This window comes from Strix aluco, chromosome 8 (genome assembly GCF_031877795.1).
Source record: "Strix aluco isolate bStrAlu1 chromosome 8, bStrAlu1.hap1, whole genome shotgun sequence".
NCBI classification, from domain to species: domain Eukaryota; kingdom Metazoa; phylum Chordata; class Aves; order Strigiformes; family Strigidae; genus Strix; species Strix aluco.
In genome coordinates this window covers 7,592,980-7,612,639 of record NC_133938.1, presented here as the reverse complement: position 1 = coordinate 7,612,639, position 19,660 = coordinate 7,592,980, and the positions used below count along the sequence as shown (strand labels likewise).

General features: G+C 39.6%; 2 protein-coding genes across 5 annotated transcripts in view; one reads left to right on the top strand and one right to left on the bottom strand.

Annotated features, from left to right (window-relative positions):
• The window catches only part of EPS15 (epidermal growth factor receptor pathway substrate 15), a 72,603-nt gene extending 60,391 nt beyond the window's left edge, over positions 1-12,212 (bottom strand). Inside the window, exon 1 of the mRNA XM_074832050.1 lies at positions 12,078-12,212. The gene's annotated coding sequence lies outside the window, so the exon portion shown is untranslated. The remainder of the gene's footprint in view (positions 1-12,077) is intronic.
• Positions 12,038-19,660, top strand: part of OSBPL9 (oxysterol binding protein like 9) — a 66,413-nt gene continuing 58,790 nt past the window's right edge. For 2 of the 4 annotated variants that reach the window (XM_074832057.1, XM_074832055.1), the window contains exon 1: positions 12,038-12,230. In XM_074832057.1, coding sequence (XP_074688158.1) covers positions 12,120-12,230 — 111 coding nt within the window. In that variant the 5' untranslated portion in view covers positions 12,038-12,119. Of the gene's footprint in view, positions 12,257-17,701; positions 17,738-19,660 lie in introns of those variants that run through there. The other 2 variants (XM_074832056.1, XM_074832058.1) reach the window with 2 other exon arrangements.

Sequence of the window (19,660 nt, the reverse complement as noted above, 5' to 3'; positions counted from 1 at the left end):
TAACTGTATTTATCATGTGCATTGGAGAGCAAATTGGAGCAGGTCCTACAGCCAGGTTTTTTTTGCTGCCAGTGAGGCTTGAAAGGGGAAAAGTATCCAAAAATTGCTTCAGGACATGGATGAGGAAACTTCTGATCAAAGTCTCTGATAAAAGCACAGAAGCTTGGACAGCTTTCTTGGGTTTCCAAATCACTTAATAGATATGTTTCCAGTCAGGTAACTGTGAGTTACTGTATTTTTAATCTAATTCCTACTTCAAGAAATGTGGTAGAGGCAGGACAGGGGGCTTGGCCTATATAACAACTGGCACAGACGAAAGCCAGCTAGATGGCATTAGTCTAAAAGAGTTCTCTTGCCCAAAACATAGCACCTATGTCCTTGGCAGATTCTAAAACCAGCAAAGAATCTCTCCCGCCTTTACCATTATCATACAGCTGACTTTTTTTACATATCTGCAGCTCTGTCCCCTGCCCTTGTAGCTTTGTAGTAATTTAAAAAATTGTTCATATGAGAAAAGCATTTATTCTACTAACAAGACTCAAAAAGGCAAAATTTTAGGTAATATTTTTTCTTTCAGGTACCTCAATTTTGTAACATGACTGAAATAATGTTCATCAATTCCCGTAGCTATTTTGGGATTACTAATTTAAAAAGTAATACAACTTAATACTTGAGTAAGCAATGTAATATAAAGATCTATTTTTGATCAGAACAGCAGATTATATTACAAAAAAATAAAAGTCCTAAAATTTTAGATGTGCAAATCGTGCACATACAATTGTTTGATTAAATGAACTATGTGTGCTACTTCTAGCAGGAGGAAATATTTCCAAGCACCTCACTCAGCCTAATGTCATTATTAGACTCTTCACACGCATTGAATAAGATCTGTGCAAACAATATAATAAATCTACATTTGGTCAATGCTCTGTTCACAACTTACTATAAACTGTATTACTTAAGTCTGATCCTCATCACCAGAGGACTCAAACTTTGCTGATAATGCAAACAATCTGGGGTTTTGGCTAATGTGAAAACCTAAAAAAAGGAAATATAAAAATGTAGAAAGAGAATCTATGACAAAATTACATTTATCCCTCAAGTCTCCTGGCTGGTTCTATATTTACCATTACTTCCATCACTGCATTATGTGAGCCAAATTTCCTTCTCTCATACACAACTGCACAGCTACTACCCAAATTCATAGTTTCAGTGTATTCCATGAAGAGAAGATGGTCTTATGTCAGTATCTACTGCTTGTAAAGAAATCTTCTATCTCCAGCCAGCACGTTATTCAACAGCCTCGACAGAGCTGCACAGTGCTGATGAGAGGGAAGTAATGTGTTCCACTGAAAACCAGACAAGGAAATGCCTAAAACTGCAAGCTGACTGAAAGGGTAAAAGGAATTGAATCAGCGTTCTGGGGAAAGGAAGGAATAGGGAGGGGTGGAACAAGCAGTATATTCTTCAAAAAAAAAAAAAAAAGTATGTTCAAAGAAGATAACATATGAAAAAGATAAGTGCTACTAGTATGCCATAAATAATATAAAATTCACCTAATGCACCATTAAAGTTTATGGATCAAATCCTCTTTCCTGGCCAAGATGTACTTGCATAACAAAGGCTCTCAGAGTTGGTTATAGCTTTCTGATTCACTACCCAAGTTTATCTCTAGCCCTGTGATGGGACTGCAGATGATTCATTAACGGAAGGAGCCAAATTGCAGTTTCTCTACCCTACAATCCCTTTAAGACACTGTTTAAATGGGCTGTAAAACTAGTTATTATATTAGCTTTTAGTCCATTAAGAACTTTTCAGTGTAAAAGAGGAATTTCCTAGGTGGGGACTTTGGGTGGTTTTCTCTTATTTTGCACTGCCTGAGCACTGTACTTAGGCCAGTGAATAATGGCCTAAGGCTTTCCACTTATAACCCTTCCTCAGATTTCTCCAGCTGTATGAATGCTTCAATTTCTCCAAAATAAACAGAGTTTATTTAGATGTATGATTGCACATCCATGTTTACAGATCACTAAACTACAAATCCAATTCAAATTTCTTCTGTTCAGGGGAACTGTATCCCTGGATGCAATGTGCCCTCTGAGCATGCATAATTTGAAACAGATGGCTCAACAGATGAGCTGCCAAACACACAAGGCCAATTCAAATGCCATCCAAAAGTAAAAGTTAAGTGGGATAAAAGTTTTCCTTGTCGCACTTTAGATAAACAGGGCCTATCTGCTTGGAAGATGCTCTTTTCTCATTTTCTGCCTTTCTACTTACTCTTTTCAAATATGGCATGCTCTAGAAAACAAATTACATTTTACCAGCTACCAAGATTTTATCATATATTTTCCATTTTTTTGTTTGTTTTTTTAATAAAGCTCCAGCCTCTAGAGTTAAGAGCTTGCATGTGTTATTTGAGCTTTAATTTAAAAAAGCCAACAAGAAAGCAGCAAAATATAGGACCTTTCTGGCCTTCAAGGTTGCCAAGAAAAGCTTGAAAATGTGAACCCTGAAGGTTCAGAGACCAAAATTCCTTTTTATCTTATGCTTTGGTTGGCAGGGCTTAAGCACAAATAAATAATTTAAAATGCCTGGAATATGAAGTCTACTGATTTCCCATTTAAACAATCTGATATAGGAACAGCTACCAGAAAGTTCTCCCCAGCTTGTAATACTTCCCAGCCTTTCCCCAGGACCCCCTGCCAAACACTTGGTCCATGGCTTGCCTAAGTGGAGGCATTGTTCCTGCTGCCATTATTATGCCTTAGGCAATGCCTTCACTGTAAAGTAAACTGATTTAAAGCCACCATATGTCTCAGTTTTCCCAGATATGCCAGTTTTTTTCCATCTGGATTTTTTTCGTTGAGGACACACACACATCTGTGTACATCTATATTAATCTGTCCATCTCCCCAAACTCTGTTTCTAGTCGTCTGAATTTCTTAACACCAGGATTCCTAACAGTACATTCAAGAATGCCAGAGAACGGCAGATTGCATGCTGCAGAGTTTCTCTGTGCATGAAAAAAATCAAACATTTCCAAGAACTAATTACACTGTCTGAGCATTCAGAATGTACAGAATATGCCCATGTTGCTACTGGGAACAGAAATGACAGCCATCACTTGAGTCAGTCAAGCACCACTAACATCAGTTACACTGCACTGTGCTTCACACAGTCACTGCATCAGCTGACACTGTACTGATTATCCCCAGAAATCTTTAAAGTACTACAATGCTACAAATAATGACAGGATTCAAGCTAAAAACCACAAAGAAATTGTAAGCTGAATTAACTCTAGAGCCAAGACAAATACTCCGGGTATAAGATTGGTCTACTACCTACAAGAAAAAGAACATTGTCCTCCTCATGTTTTAAACATTCAGTGCAATGAGTAAATTTAATGCAGTGACTCTGTAGCCGTTAAATGTATGAGACATCACCCCTGATATTTAACAGATTAAATTCCCATCCAAAATTGTAAAGCCAAGTCGACATAACATTTTACAGACAGAATGGGTTAATTTCATCAATACGTAAATGATAGTTGGATCAGGGAAATCTGTGGGTAGGATTTTGTTTTGTCAGATAAGTAAACCAAAATCTGAAAGACTGATAAGACAACAGTTCAATTGCTACTGATTTTGCTGTATTCAGAAGAGCTGCATCTTTTCTCTAGTTGGCATACCTGAAACAGCATAGTTAGAACCAGTCAGCATAAACTGGAGAGTGTAATACTCGGTGTAAACTCAGATCCTCCTCTTTTCTTATGCAATATGAATAGCAGAACTTAACTTTGGGTATTTACATGCTTTAATCTTTAAGTCAATGCGATAAATTTTGCTCTTGATTATGTACATGTAACCACATCAACACCAGTGGAACACACAAGTAAGAAAAACTTTTGGCCTGTTTGGCCTAAACTGGAAACACCCAACTAAACTCATGATTTCGCTTGTTGATATCTTATTTCCAGAGACTTAAGGCTACTAATCTACAATCTACATTGCAAACTTGACCAGTAAATTAAAACAATTTATTGCGTATACCTCAAGTAAATACATAACTGTAAGAAACTACATCCCAAACATTACCAACTTCAACTTATGCTATGGAAATCAAAGTCTCGCTGTGTACTCCAGACTATTTTTATAGTTAGACTTGCTTGTTAGTATATTCCTCACATGTTTATTTTCAAAAATTAATACTCTTGGGCAATGGAAAGCAAATTATGTAACTCTCCATTTTGACAATTGTCCAGAGAATTCGGTTAACTCCAGCAGCATTTACAGATTTTAATATTAATGTTATTGTAACATTTGCTTAGAAGTTATGTTGCAGTTACTGTTCAAATTAAATGGTTTATCAGGGCACTGGGAAGTATGAATAGAACAGACTGAACTTTTGAAACTTGGAAGCAAACAGATGCAGCAAGGCCTGGATTTTCATCAAGTTCTTGGCTTACAAACTGAGTAACAGAGTGCCCTGTGTGTGCTGCTGCCTACGAGCTGAGCAGGATTCCCTTTGTTTCAGTCTGTGACATCTGGGCATATTTCAGCAGTTCTGAGCAACTTTAGCTTCAGCGGAAGTCAGTGAAACTGCTGATGTTAGAGAATGGGCAAAATAATGTTCAACTATGAAGATGTAAAATTAGGCTACAGTATCATTAAAGATCCCCACAGAAATTCCACTCTTTTACAGGTAAAAAAAACCCCAAACAACCCAAAACTCTCCTTGAAAGGTTGCCTACAGAGTCCTTTAGCTAACTCTGTGAAAATAAGAACACAATATAAGAACAGAGGTAGTGGCTCAGAAGAAAACTTCAAATAGCACAGTGTCCTGTCTCCAGCAGAGGCAATAGCGAGTAGCTATAGAAGATGGTAGGAGATAGATAAGCATGTAGTGAAACTGCCCTGGTGTTCTTTTTTTGTGAACCTCCAATAATTTACAACTCAAAAGTCACCTGAACTGGAGTTGTTTAATTGGTGTGAGTGGTTATTGAAGTCTAGACAGTGGATGAACATGTCCTATATGTCCCAAGCATTTGTCTTCATACTGCTAAGGTTGGAAACCTAGCCAGGGTGGGCTAGGGCTTTCCCTCATCTTTGAACATGGGTCTTCTTCCTGCTGATACCAAGCTGATGAAGCTACAGGAGGTGCCTGCTGTGAACCGAAGTCTCACTTCATCTGGGAATCAGATGTGGCTGCATCCTGCACATGAGTCTTCTAGTTAGCACGTAGCCGGAATAGTCTCCTGACAGCTCCTGAGAGCTGTCAAAGTAGCAAGACACCCATCAGATCGTGATTTTTGGGTATCAATTTGTACCCATTCTGGCTACTTATTTTTCTTCTACTAAATCAATTATCTACTTCTTTCTCCATTTCTCATGGAAGAGAGAGATAGTTGAGTAGGATGAAAAGATAATTTCTGCATTTTTGCTTCCATCAGAAAAAGAAGGAAGCAAGTCCTTTAATCAGGTACTAAAAAGGATTATTTTGATTCTCAGATAAGAAGACAATGACTTCTCCAATTTTTGGTAGGATAAACCTTGCTACCTTTGTCTCCCATCTTTACACAAGAAACAGTAACCCTAAAGAAAGATCTTTTTGGCATCCCAAAATCAGGGCAGTATTAGATGAAGGAGTATACTGTACACAGGGCTCCTCCTATGTACAAATCACTGGGAGTGATTCTAGGTCTAAAGTAAAATGATTTGGCCTTAATTCCCAGAATGACATGCAGAAGGAGCTGGAAACTGATTCTAAACAGACACAACAGAAACTCAGTTTTAATACTTATAGCTATGGAAATAAAATTAGTAATAGAAGCACTCATGGGATAGTGCTTATTCTATATTCTTGTGTTTTATGATTGATTGCTCACCTTTACGTCTCCCTGACTTTGCTTTTATCCTCCCTTTCATCTCCTTAGATTTCCCACCTAATACCTTAAAAATTACCATAGTCAGATTTAATTCTTCTCAAAAAGAGAAGGAAAAACATATTTTTCCTCCAGATTTTAATAAGACTTTGTACCAAACATCATGGATACTGTCCATAACAGCCTAATAATATGCATATATTTTGGAACCTACTTGTGTATATGTATACACTAGCTTTAAATATTAGCTTTGATATTGCTGTATCTATTAATAACAAATAAATCTAGTGTATAAAGGAAAAAACCCCACTCATTACTGAAAATAAATGTAGCATATAATCCTTATGATAAGGAACAATACTCTTTAAAATATTAAACCAGTTCTTACCTTTCTCTTGCTGAATTTGCTACGCATCAAACTACTGTAAATAGTCTAAATTTTGTGAGAAGGCAACGTATCTGTTGCATTCTTGCAAAACAAATGGACTACAAAGAGCAAGTAACCTTATTTGAAACATATTAATAGGCCAAACACTATGAAAAGAGGTGATGGTGGGAAAGCTTTGGGAAAAGAGATTATGCTTATTTGCCTTTTTGTATCAGGGGGCTGCAGCTGCAGTGAAGTAAACATTCCAATTGAGCAGCATTCCTCTATATCTTTTCAAAGTCTCTGTGGAGACTAAAGTAGAAATCACTTATTTGCAGTTGAGAAAATAGTATGGACTTCTGCATTAAATTTTAAATAAATTCTGCCCACAGGATGATAAGATGCTTAAATCAAATGATGAGACATTACCCATCTAAACAATGCATTAGGAGCATAAAATGTGATTCAGCATGCTGTGAACTCTAAACTCTTGTACTCAGCAAAGACATCAGGCTTGTTGTTCTCAAGACTAAATTATGATTTGTTGTAAGTTTTATAATAAAATAATACTAAGATTACAGTGAATCATTCACCCTGCAAAATTCATTCCAGCATGTCTATAGTTGCTACACTGATTTCCAGATTACCAGAGCTCAGTCTATGTGCAGATGGAAAATAGCTCATATAACTGTTTCTTCAGTATAAAAGCTAGGCAAATCTTTTAATTCTCTTGACCTAGATTTAAAGTATATGCCAGTTACAAATTTTGTTACAAGGCGCTTTCCCTATTAAATTTGTATTGCTGTTAATGCTTTAATCTCTGAACACTGAAATATCTCAAGTGTGACAGGGGCATGTGGGAGGAATTTTCTGCCCTCCTCTATGTAAGGGGAGTATAGAAGATACCTGCATTTCTAAATGGCAAAGACCCTCATCCAGTTCAGAAATGTACTTCCTGAAGAAACACTGAGTCCTAAAATGTCAGTTTACATCTCTTGCAACCCCCAGGTAAGGTTGTTATGTCAAACTGTCCTGCAAAACTATAACCTGAATTTACTCTTTTATGAGACCATAACAAAATTTAAATTATGTTATTGCTATAAGCTCCTCAAATGTATAATGCCCTTAAAACATGTTTCTCTGTAGGCCTTGTAACAGGATTTGGTCAGTAAGTGAGTCACCTGAATTGCTTAACTGAATACCATCACACCCTGTTTTTAACATATTGCAACATCTGACAAACTTTTCCTAGTCCTGTAAAGTATCGGTGCCAGTTAGGTGAGTCAACTGTGTCCTTGCTGCATCATCCTCCAGACATACAGCACTACTAGAGAAGATTAAATAACTACAGATAAAATAAATCTTAGTTCCAGAATCATCTCTATTTTAAATGCAAGAGAGATTCTTCAGCCCCTTCTTAAATGGTACCATATTCTGGCTGAACACATTCCATGTGTTTTGGGGAAATGGCTACAATATCATAATACTCTCCAGTGCAGCTCTAAACATGCCATGAAAGGATGAGAATCTGGACAATAATAAGGCAGATCTTTATAATGTTCAGACAGAAAAGTCCCTTCTATTGTGAAACCTAGTCCAAACACAGCCATAAGCTATAAGCAGAAAGAGAACAGGGACTCTGAGGCCTGGGGACTTTAACTTCATACAACCTGTGGTAATTTGATTTCTTCTGGTGTATGTTATGGAGTCATTTAGAAGACTCAGAAAGGTCTGCTTAGCCCTCAGTGAGGTTCACATCCCTGACCTAGAGGAATTTATGACAATTCATTAAGATCAGAGAAAAACTAGATTAAAAGGGACAGGATTGGGAAAATTTATTGCTAATGGCTTTTATTTGCTGGGATCATACAGGAATTAGCAAGAAAGGCCCAAGATAGAATTATTTGTTTGCCTCAGAAAGACAGAGAACCAATTACTGTCTTCATTCTGCTGTAATGCTGACTTTTTTTCATAAACATTTGTATTAAAAACAGTGACAGTATAATAAATCTACTCAGAAAATCTATTTACGATGGCACTTACTGGCATACTTGATTTAATTATCCTCTTTTAAGAATGACTTCTTGTAGGGTAAAGGTGATTCCCTCCCATCTATCTTCCTCTCCGTAACCCCCTAAACCAAACGTAATTCTGAAGAAATAAAATAAAAAATATTTAGGCTCTGACATTGTTCCTATTCTTAGTGTTCTTGGCATATGCATAGAGGGACTAGAAAATACCTTTAAAGGACAGTAGCAGGAGACTGAAGATGACACAGGCGGCTTCATCTTCTACTTGATTATAGCTTATTAGTGTATTTGTTACCCATAAAAAAAAAAATCACGTGGATGAAATTTTTTCCTGAAGGTACAAATAAAAGACATTACTTGCTACCAACAAGCAGCAGAAGAATCATCCACCATCGGGCTAAAACATAATTTCTTAATTATGATGATCATGTTGTCAGCAGTTGACACAGTGACTTGATCGGAGAAGAAATACAAATTGAAACTACCAGCCCATTTCTGAAGTGGGAAAAGGAAACAAAATGTCACTTGTTCTCTTTCTCAAATGGCTTCCTTATGTTCTACAGAACCCCAAGCAATTGCAGCTGTTGGGAGAAGCTAAAGCTACTTTCACTGCTGCCAGTCACACTCCCAGTCACCCTTAAGGAAACCCACAAGCCACACAAGTTTATCACTGAGGTTCTTTAAAGCTAGTTCAGCTATAGCTTCAGGAAAATTTATACTAGAAAAGCATTTTCCTCTCAAAGAATCAGACTTTCAGTGTCTTCCTGCTTCCCTCTACCCTTGTCCTTCACTGGTATTTACTCTAAATCAGCAATACCTTCCTCTTGGCTAGAAACCATACAGATTTAAACTGTAATGGCCAAAGAACCACAGATGTAATTTATTGGACAAGCTTGGACAACGAAGAACAACATTGAAGAAATTTTAAAAAGTAGGGTGCAAGTTGGGATGTCCTGGAATATATGGGAAGAACTGAGCATATGTGAGGTTTCCCCCTACATTCCTGCTGGGACAGTCTGAGTACTCCAGAGGCCGCTTTATGGGCTTAACATTGTGGCTGGTCAGGAAATCTGCATGTGGCTGGGACACTACAGCAAGATAATTTGAGACCTCTGCGTGGCAAGAGAATGATGCTGGGTAAGATTTTCAGCTGATGGAGGAGCATATAAAAGAAAGGCAGCACAAGGTAACAGCTGCTGCTTTCAGTTCTGTTGATATCTGTAGTTCTGTTGATCTCTGTAGTACATAGTTCTCTCAGATGACAGAAAGTACTCTACTTAAAGAGGGTGACATACTAGTCTAATATAAGTTTTGTAAAATATGGAGAACATCACAAGAAAACTGTCTATAATTACAGAAAACAACAGCTCTTCAGCTGTTCCAGATTGGATGCAGACAGAACATGTTAAAGCAAGGAAGTAACTTACTAACTTCTATTTTAAGTAATTTTTTTATTCACAGTCATTGATGCTAATGGTATAATATACAAAGTATATAAAGGTAGGTTATATCACAGTTGTGGCTAATTTCAGTTTGTTCATTTGTTTAAATGTTTGCACTGATCTTTCAAAACAATTTGAATGGGCACCTAGAATCTTTATCAGAAGGATCTAACTAGTGAAGCCTAATCCCTTCAACAATGAATCATGTTCAATATATACCAGAGTAATCTGATACACACAGAAGACACATCATCCCGCATGTCAAGAAAGTACATAAACCTATATGATATTGCATCCTGAATGCTGATAACAGACTGTAATTTCATATGTATTTTTTTCAATTTGTGGGGGGTTTTTTGAAAAACAATGATTCTCCGGTCTCTGCCAAATTACCTAAAGAGAATATACATTTCTAGAAGAGAATATACATTTCTAAAAGAAACTTTGAGATGAATTCCCCTTTAACACCTGTTAACACAACTTTTCCACCTACTCTAAGGCTTTTAAGGTTTAGCTAAATTGAGCTAGCTAAAATACATGCTTTTTCTAGTGGAGACAAGTCTTTGGCACATTTCCCCTCAAAAAAGTCAACGAGAACAAAGAACTAGTAAGATATTCAGCATATGCCAAAGTTCAGCAAATTCAGCCTCTGGCAAACCAAGGTAAATAGAAAGCTCTTCTGTCAAGAATTTCTTGTTGAGAAAGCTCTGCCTACTGACAGCCCTTTCACAGTTAAGCCAAAAAGGTCTTTTGCACAAGCTCTTTGCATAGTTTCAACTCTTGGGGTATAATACAGTCAAAGTAGTGATCTGAGATAATAAAGCTCCAGTCCAACTACAGCTTTAAATGGTAGTACTAGTAATGTTCTGGCACCATCTGATGTTTTTTGTTTTGCTTGCCTGGGTATAATCTCCAGGCAGCCACACTTTGTTTAGTCAGTGAAACTAAAGAAGAAAACAGACTAGTAAGGTCTGCAAGCAGCTTGAAAAAGAATGTTATCAAAATTAACAAGCCCAGTTTCAAAACTTGGTTTGTGCATTAGCTAGCTTAAACTGGTAACACCATGCATAAACACACCACCAGGTGACCCTGAGTAGTATTATAAAGTCAGTGCTATAAATTCCACTTGGTAACAACCTAGTAAGAAATGTGACCTCTGAAATGGGAAGATGAATTAGAAATCTAGAAGTTTTTCTTATTTTCTAAAATCAAACACAGAAGCTCTGCCTTTGAGTGATTCTTTTTCACAAAAGGGGTAACTGGGGTGATTTTTCTATTAAAATTAGCTTAATTTGGTATAAACTTACAATGTTTTAAGACACTAGACCTACTGAAGCCCTACTATAAAGGGATTTTTATATTAAATTCTTAAAAAGAAAAAAATAGTTTTATATTTGGTTAAAAAAAGGAAAAAGTAATTCCATTAATACTGTAAAGATTGCATGACAAACACAAACCTCATGGTAAAAGCACCATTTCTACTGCTACATGGTCGATCCCTAGGAAGGAACATGAGTATCTCAACGGGTCCTTTGAAGTTTTTAGAGTACAACTGAAGTTACGTACTTAAGTCAGAGAAGACCAGTGCCAAAGGACATGCCTTGCACTGAACAACAGATTTGCAATTGTCCACAGCTCCTGGGAAATTCATTCCACATTCTTGGATCAGGCCACAGGAAAGCTGTGTCCCATTTAAATAAGCCTTACCCTTAAAAGGTTATCTCAAGTCCTGAACGGTTTTTATACACCCTGGACCCTGGCCACTTAGGCCCTTCGGGAGAAGACCCAGGCCCTTGGATTCAACTAATAAGCCCAACGGGCGCTTTGGACTGGCAAACAACAGAGAGGCAAAGGGACAAGCACAACAGCTAGAGAAAGGGAACAGTACCGTGGGGCCAAATACTTTAGGGCACAGGATAACGCTCTCCCACCCTGTCTCCCACAACCGAAGCACCAGAGCGTCGTGCCCTCGCCACGCCGCTGCCACCGCGCAGCGCTCCCTCACGCCTCGCCCTCTGCCTCCCCTGAGCCGGGAGGGGAAGCCCGCCACCTCGGGGACCGGCTCCCTCAGGCAGCACCCACAAACCCAAGTACCGCGGCTCCCTCCGGACACCCCGACCGCTCCCGCTGCCCTCACCCGCCTCCCGCCAGCCCCTGAGCTGCCTGCGCTGCGCTGCGCTGCGCTGCGCTGCCCCCCCCACCCCGCCACGACGCGCGTCCCCGCTGCGCGCGCAAACCCCGCCCCTCCACTGCCCGCCCCCCGAGGAAGTGTGGCTTCTGGCCCCGCCCCCTCGGTGCGTGCCCCGCCCCTTTCCCTCCTGGCGGCCGCCGTGTCTCTCCCCGGCTCCCCTCACCGAGCGGGCGGTGTGCGCGGCGGTGCCGGTTCGGTGCCTAAGATGGCGTCTATCATGGAGGGCCCGCTGAGCAAATGGACCAACGTGATGAAGGGCTGGCAGTACCGCTGGTTCGTGCTGGACTACAACGCCGGGCTCCTCTCCTACTACACGGTGAGGGGCAGCGGCGGGCCGGGCGGGTGAGGAGCTGGGAGACCGGTTGAGGCGCAGGGTGGGGGCGGGGAGGGGACTCGGGGCGGTGTGAGTGCTCGGGTGGCCAATGGGGAGGGAGGAGGCGGCGGGAGCAGCCAATGGGGCGGCCCTGCGGGGAGATTTATCGGTGGGGGCGAGCGCCGTTGTTATTGCTGGCGGCCGGCGCGGGGGGAGGGCGCGGTGCCGGGGCGGGGTCGTCGGGCGGGAGCGGCCCTTGTTCTTTCGCGGGGAGTTCCTGGGCGGCCGGGGGCTCCGGAGGCGGCGTCGCTTTGGGAGCCGTAGGTGGCTCCCGCCGCCGCCCCCCGGGCCCTCACGCCCACCCCCGGGCGGACAGGCGGCGACTCCTTTTTCCCAGGGGAGCGGGGCCGGCCCCTTCGCTCCGGGCGGTCCGGAGCCTTGCTCGGGGATGGCCTTGGGCTCCTGGGTCCCGTTGCCTTAGCGCTCTCCGCTCTGTCCAGCGGGAACTTGCCCTGATTTGGTCGCTCTGCCCCGCCGACGGGCCCGTGCGGGTGTCGCCTGCCCGGGCGACGCGGCTCGGCTCCGAGACGACTGCGCGGAGCCGCGATCTTCTCGGTCGCTTCGTGCCCGGGGGTCACGGACACGTTAGCGTTGTCTCAGCGGCAGGTTGCTTCCCAGTTTGAGTCTGACTTTCCTGTTTCCGTGGAGGACTTCCTACTTTCCAGCACGAACTTTTAAAGTGCAGTGTATTAAGAAACAGGGATGTTTTCCTTGACTCTTCTTTTTCTTTGTGTAACCACTGTCAGATCCTGAGTTCCTAGCTTGTTCAGCTTCTTACATAAAAATGTGAATTAACTTACAAATGTTTTAACAGTACAAATTCTCTTTTTTCAAGGATGTGCCTTTTAAGGAGAAGGCTAACTGGCTGAACTGCGTGCAGGCACAGATAAGTTTTATTAACATGGAGCAATTACTATTAGTGCGTCAGTCTGGGTAAAACATCCAAATTTAACCTGTAGTAAATTTAAATAGATTTACAGCAAATAACTTGGAGTATCATGCTGTGAAGGCATATTCATACAGAAGCATTGCATATAAAACTTCTTTGCCCTAAATCTGGATTTCCTGCCCTACCAGGAGAGAGCTTCTCTCTCCAGACCTAGGAGTTTATAAGGTTCTCAGCATAAAACAGTTATGGACTCTCAAATAATTCTGGTTCATGTAGGTTCAAAATCCCTCACCTTGGAATATGGATGGAGAAACAGAAGTGCTTTTATAGTTACTTTTTAATGGCTGTTCAAATGTCAACTGGTTGACTGAGATGAATTAGTCAGTGGTCTAAGTAGAGGTCCAAGGTACAAAGTCATTTAATGCTTGGCTACAGAAATAGAAACATTTGCTGATGACTAGTGCATATAATAAAGATTCTGATTATTGCACTGACTTTCATTCTGTGGTCTCCACCTGTTTAATTAAAATCAGTTGTTATATTTCATTATTTCCTATGATTAGGTATTGCATATGCATTACATTTTTAGTTTGTATAATTTATGTTCTCTTTTATTATAATGACTTTTAGTTCACGAATTTAAGCATCCTTTTTTTACCTACCTGTCCTAAAAAATTCAAGTTGAGTTCAAGAAATCAAATTGTGTTCTCTGCTTTATGTACCTTTACCGCTAAGAAATGCCTGCAGTTAACATTTACTTTAGAATGCTTTCCTTATCCATGTGCTATCTTTTCTGCACATATGTCTGTAAAGTACTTGTTATGCCATTTTCTAGACTTCTGAATTCTTTCTTGTACCTAAGGGTGTGTGTTGTGTTGAAAGACTGGCTGCCAAAAGAACTGGTCCTTCGGCAGGCGTGCTTCTTCGTGTGTGCTGGAGTGATTACTCACAGGGTTGTAGGGTCAGCTGGAGCATGGGTTTGAAAGATAATTCAGATCAAGTCCCAGTTGACCGCATGCCTCACAAGTACTAATATTAGCATTGAGAAGGTAGTGGGATACTGTTTCATTCAGCTCTACCTTCAGTTTTAGAGTAGTAATGGTAGTTTATAAGGCTGTGATACATAAGCAACATTAATTTGGAATGTTAGCAGGTTTGGGGCTTTATTTATGTGGGAAAATGGCCTGTTGTGGTGCAGACTTGTATTTTGAATTAAAGGCTTATCTATGTGATCAGGTACACAGGGATGTTGCTCCGATCCCTCTAAGCCAGTTTCAGTCTCAAGCAATATAGTTGCCTTGCTCTGCTTGTGTAAGTGTAACTGAATGATTTTTGAGCCTGAAACTGGCCCTTCCCTGTAAGCATAATGCATGGGTGGGGTAGGCTGAGATTGTTTCAGCCTGGCTGTATAGACATGCAGTCTGGAAACAGGTTTGCTGATAGGAGAGATTACAGTTAACTGATGAGCTTTCACCTGCTCATCACCTCCCGCAGACTCCTTAGCCCATTTCAATCGAAACAGTTGCACCTGCAGTAAACCCTTTCTCCAGTAGATCCAATAGCCAATTAACCTTTGGCAGAGGAGCTGTGGAAGACCGCAGGGTAATAACTTCTGATGCAGCTGAACTTTCCGTCAGAGCTAGATCCAGAAATGTGTGTCTCTTCATAGGTGTGTCCTTGCGCTGTTGTATTTAGTCTTCTTTAGTAGTAACTTAAAATAGACTGCAGAGAAGTACCCTTAATGTGGAATAAAGATTCAGAGTTAGCGTGCAATAGTATTGCACTTGAGGGGGGGAAAAAAAAAAAGCATTTGAATTAGTAAACTTTGTCTTTTGGTAAAGTGAGTAGATGTTAACCTAAATATGTTTTGGATATATACATCAGAAGCAAATGAATTAAATTCAATTTACATTTGTGACATAGTTAACAACTTTTGAGGAGCAAGGCAAAAGATTTTACATCAAGTGTGAGTCAGAAGAAAAATGAGAATTTAATGTCCACACTTACTTCTCTTTTCATTTGTGTATTCCTTCCTCCCTACTCTAGTTGTATTGCAGTGAACATTAGTAATACTACTTGCAAGTGTGGATATAAATGTTTTTCACATGCATTTCCAAGTTATTTTACAAAGGTTTTTTATAATGCTAAATTGTTTTATTTTTTTCCATTTCTTCTGTAGTTTGTGGGGTTTTTTTATCTTTCAGAATAGAAATGTACATCCTCAAATTTGCTTATAATAAATTTTTTAAAAATTGTTTATGAATTATTTCAGAGACTACGATCTGGACTTGTCATCCAAATACTGTCTTTACATGGTTTTGCTCAAATAAATGATTGTCTGATATCAGTCAATGGTTACTTTTTTGTTTTCTTTTTTTTAAGAGCAAAATATGAAATAAGTGTGTGCCATTTTGTATCAGTTTGACTAATGCTTTGACAAATTACTTCTTTTTCCCCCTCAGTGTTCTTTGATATGTGAATCTGCCAATGTTTTCTTTTGAAGGTATAGCAAATGCAAGTCTACTGAAGCATGGTGTTTTTTTCAGTGTGTAGTTGGCTGCAGTGACAATATTTAACAGAAAAGTCTCGAAATGGCTCATTTCTGCCTTCTGCTGGCCCAGGAGCTGTAAAGTTGTTCCATGAGCTGGACTCCAGCTGAAAAATAACTTTCTGCTGATGTATTTTTTTAGCTGAATTTCTTCTGTCATTTGTTTTCTGCATGTCAGCATAAAAATGTGTGTTGGCATTATCCTGGAAGATAGCATGAAGACAAAGAAATGGCTAGGGAGGAACAGGGAGTTGAAAGCAATTTGCTTTTTGTTTTGTGTTTTCTAGCAGAAGTGCTGTCTTAAATATCCATCAGCTATAGCTTTGATTACCCTTGGGAATCCTGTAGAAGTAATCCAGAGAACCCCTCAAGGTTGAAAATCTGATTTAAATTCTTGTTTTAAGTGTACTCTTTAAATACATATTTTAATTGTATAATAAATTGAAAGCAGAACTGGCATAGCTGTGCAAACAATGCTAAAAACAGAACCAGTAGATAGGAAGATCAGTTCCTTAAAATATTTTAAGACTTTGTGGATATTTGACATATCTTGGTATTGAAAGGAGAACTGTTCAAAATGTTGTAGAGTTAAACAGCTGCCTTGTACACTGAATGAGGGTTGCAAGAAAAAACTGTTGTGTACGATCACTCAGTAGTGCGTATTCTTGAATCAAAACTGGGTGGCCTCCCATCATCTTAACAGTCCTTGCACCAATAAATGCCTAAAGAGTAGATTTAAATGCTTAGATTCTGTTGTTGTTTTGTTAATCATTCCATCAAACTACTTTTAAAAACATATGCTGATTGAATGCTTTCGGGAACAAAATCTGTGTGAAAACAGTCATTAGGAGGAAGTAGTTGTGGTGGTGTAAAAATATTTTTCCCCTCATGCTTTTTAAAGATTGCTGCTAGTTAGCAACTTTAATACTGGTTGTAGTGTATTGAAGAACTGCTTGTGGATTGTACAACCCAGATATGAGGGGGGGGACTCAAATTTTGCAGCAGTTTCATGAACCTTTGGTGGTGAACTGAAAATAAATCTGGTTAACTTGATTTCAAATGATGCTGCAGAAGCTGGAGTCTGGTGCCCCTGTGATAGAGACTTTCACTTTTTGCAAAGACAGTTTCTCAATCAACAGCTGTGTGCAAAGATCCCAAGAAAACAGGGAAAATATCTGCTTTTGCACAAACATTCCCTTTGAGGTCTCTGCTTTCGATTCTCAGCTGAGGTGATGCTTTTTCCTGTAATAACTTGGTCTGTCATATGCACTGAAAACAGCTCAGTGAGTCTAATAAAACCAGACAAAACTATAAGCAAGCTAGGTATAATAAGAGTTCTGACTTTACAGGCACAGGATAAAAAATATTTATGGCTATTATGGAGCACTAAATTGAATTTTGTACATAGTTTTAACTGTATCACAGGTTTTGATGCACTGAATATAGGATTATAATTTAAGTTGTTGACTCCTCTTCAGTAGTTAGGCTGCGTCTGGTTTTAGTTCTCCCAATACTTGATCATTACTTTGCAGTACATGTCATTGACACTTTTCATCCAATATAAACATATTGTGCCTGTTCAGATTTGTTCAAAAATATTTGATTGGTTAATTTTGTGCTGGCCCTCTGAACTACACGTCGTCTGTCCTCTCAAAGCCAGCCATGTTGTCTGCTCCATTAATTTGATCAAGTATAGTTGGGTGCTCAGGTAGGATCTGGTTCAAGATGGGTACAGTTTGGCAAATCAGAAGAGTACAGATCACGTGCTAGGTGTGGATCCAAAGAAAACCAGTTCAGTACTAAATCTGTCTGCTTACCTGCAAAATCTAATCTATTGCATGTTTTTTATACTTTATTATGTGTGCAAAATAAAACCAGTATCAATCTAGAGGATCAATTTTTGTTGTTAAATTACAATTCAGTTTCAGGTTTCTAGCTATTTAAAAGTCTTTCCTCAATGCAGGTTGGGAGTGGAGCAGTTAAGCTGAGTCTAATGAGCTAATGAATTGTCAGGTAAGACAGATAATTTAGAGAATAAGCTTTATTTAAAATAACTTAGAATGATACAGTATGAACTTTTAATGGCAATTATAGTATTTAGAAATTTGAAAAGGTCACCATGGTGATCAGATACCCAGTCCTGTTGCAGACATAGGCTGTTTAGTCTGCGGCTGTGCTTCTTAGGGAAGAGGGTGAAGGGAGGGTCCTATGATTGTGCTGTATCTTTTACGCCTTGATCCAGTTAAGGGTTCTCATGCATTAATTTCTTGTAGGATTCTATAAGTAGTGTAATGTCAGAAACCATAAATTGTTGCCTTACCTTTTTCAGATATACACAGCAACTGTTAGGGTTAAATGGGCCCCAGTGACATCCTTGGTTATTGCTGCAGTGTTTTGGTTCCTGCTTTATGACTGCATCAACAAAAGTCAAAGCTTTAGCTACAGAAACAACATGGCTGTTAGATGATGTCCCTGTGCTCGAGGAGGTCCTCCTCTGAGACTGGGGTGTGCCTTGCAAGGAAGCTAGAGGAATGGTGGGCTGGGACCAGCATCTGAAGTTTTAAAATTGTTGGGTTTTATTTCTGCTTGAAAAATGAGGGTTGCCTTACCATTTGATGAGAATGGACTATTATGGGAAGTGGTCCAAACCAAAGCTTCTCCTGTAGATGTAGTTAAACTGCAGAAATCACTGTTTATAAATAGAGCTTGTTCCAGGTTCTTCATCCCTAACGGGAAATAAATGTCGTAAGTGGTTTTGCTCATCTGTGTACTTATATTAGAGATTTCTTTGACAACGCTGTGTGAGTCAAAAATGTACCTCTTCAAGTTCTGTGTGCTTCTGTACAAGCAGAACTTGTGCCTGAGAAGCTCTGGAGGCAGACAGCAGCTGGGTTTTATATTCAAATCTTAAACTTCCCATGCTGGGGGCCTTCAGGGGGGGATATGATTTTTTTTGTTTTTGATAGACCCAGGCATTATTTTAATTTCCCTGAGAAGTTGTAGGTTACCTGAAGTGCCTTATGTTAGATCAGTTCTGTATTTTATCAACTTCACTGTGTGGGTGTAAAAAAGGGACCAATAAAGGCCATATTTTTTTTTTGGAGATACCTACATTCCCTCTGCAGTAATACTGTATAGCTTTCATCATTTTTATAAATTTTTATTTGAGTTTCATCTGAAATTAATCTCATGTTGCTGTCTGCTTGTAACCTATTCAAGTCCATTATCATCAAAATCAGTACACTGTGTATTGAAAGTTTATTGAAAATGTCATTTTGTCTGGTTATAAAACATCACTGAAAAAAGATAGCTGCCTATTAAAACTTTAAATATAGAAAGAAAGTAAAATGTCACTTTTGCATTAGCTATTTAGAGATGTTTTTCTGCTGTACGAGATTTTGTTCACTGAAATGGAACCATTCCTCAAAATAGTTATGGAATGGCTTTATTTATGCAAGAATACTTGACCAAGTATAGGACATACTGGATACCCATGCATAATTTCAACCAAGGGGTAAAACATAATCCTCTAAGGTGAAGCTGAAGCTGTCTGGATTTGCAGGGGTGTGGCAAATCTAAAATGTCAGCTGAGTTGTGTTTTAAAGTACTCTCCCGCAGCAATCAGTGAAAGATTTGCTGTATTCCAACGAGAGAATACAGCACTATGTGTGATGACATCTGCATGCTTTGTGCACAGGGAGTTCAGCTACTGGAATGATAGGTGCTTTATTCCATGTAGGTAGAATGAATTAGATCTACTGCTTCGTCATAATTGGTATTAACCAGTTAAAGCTCTGTCTGAAGGTGGCGAAAATGTAAGCATAGAGGACCACACTCCGAACCTGTGGTCCATTCAATTAAAATGTGGTGTACAAGAAAAAGGAAGGGTTTTAGAGCATCTTTTGCAGTTGAGTTCATAGTCACTCTGCACAGTGG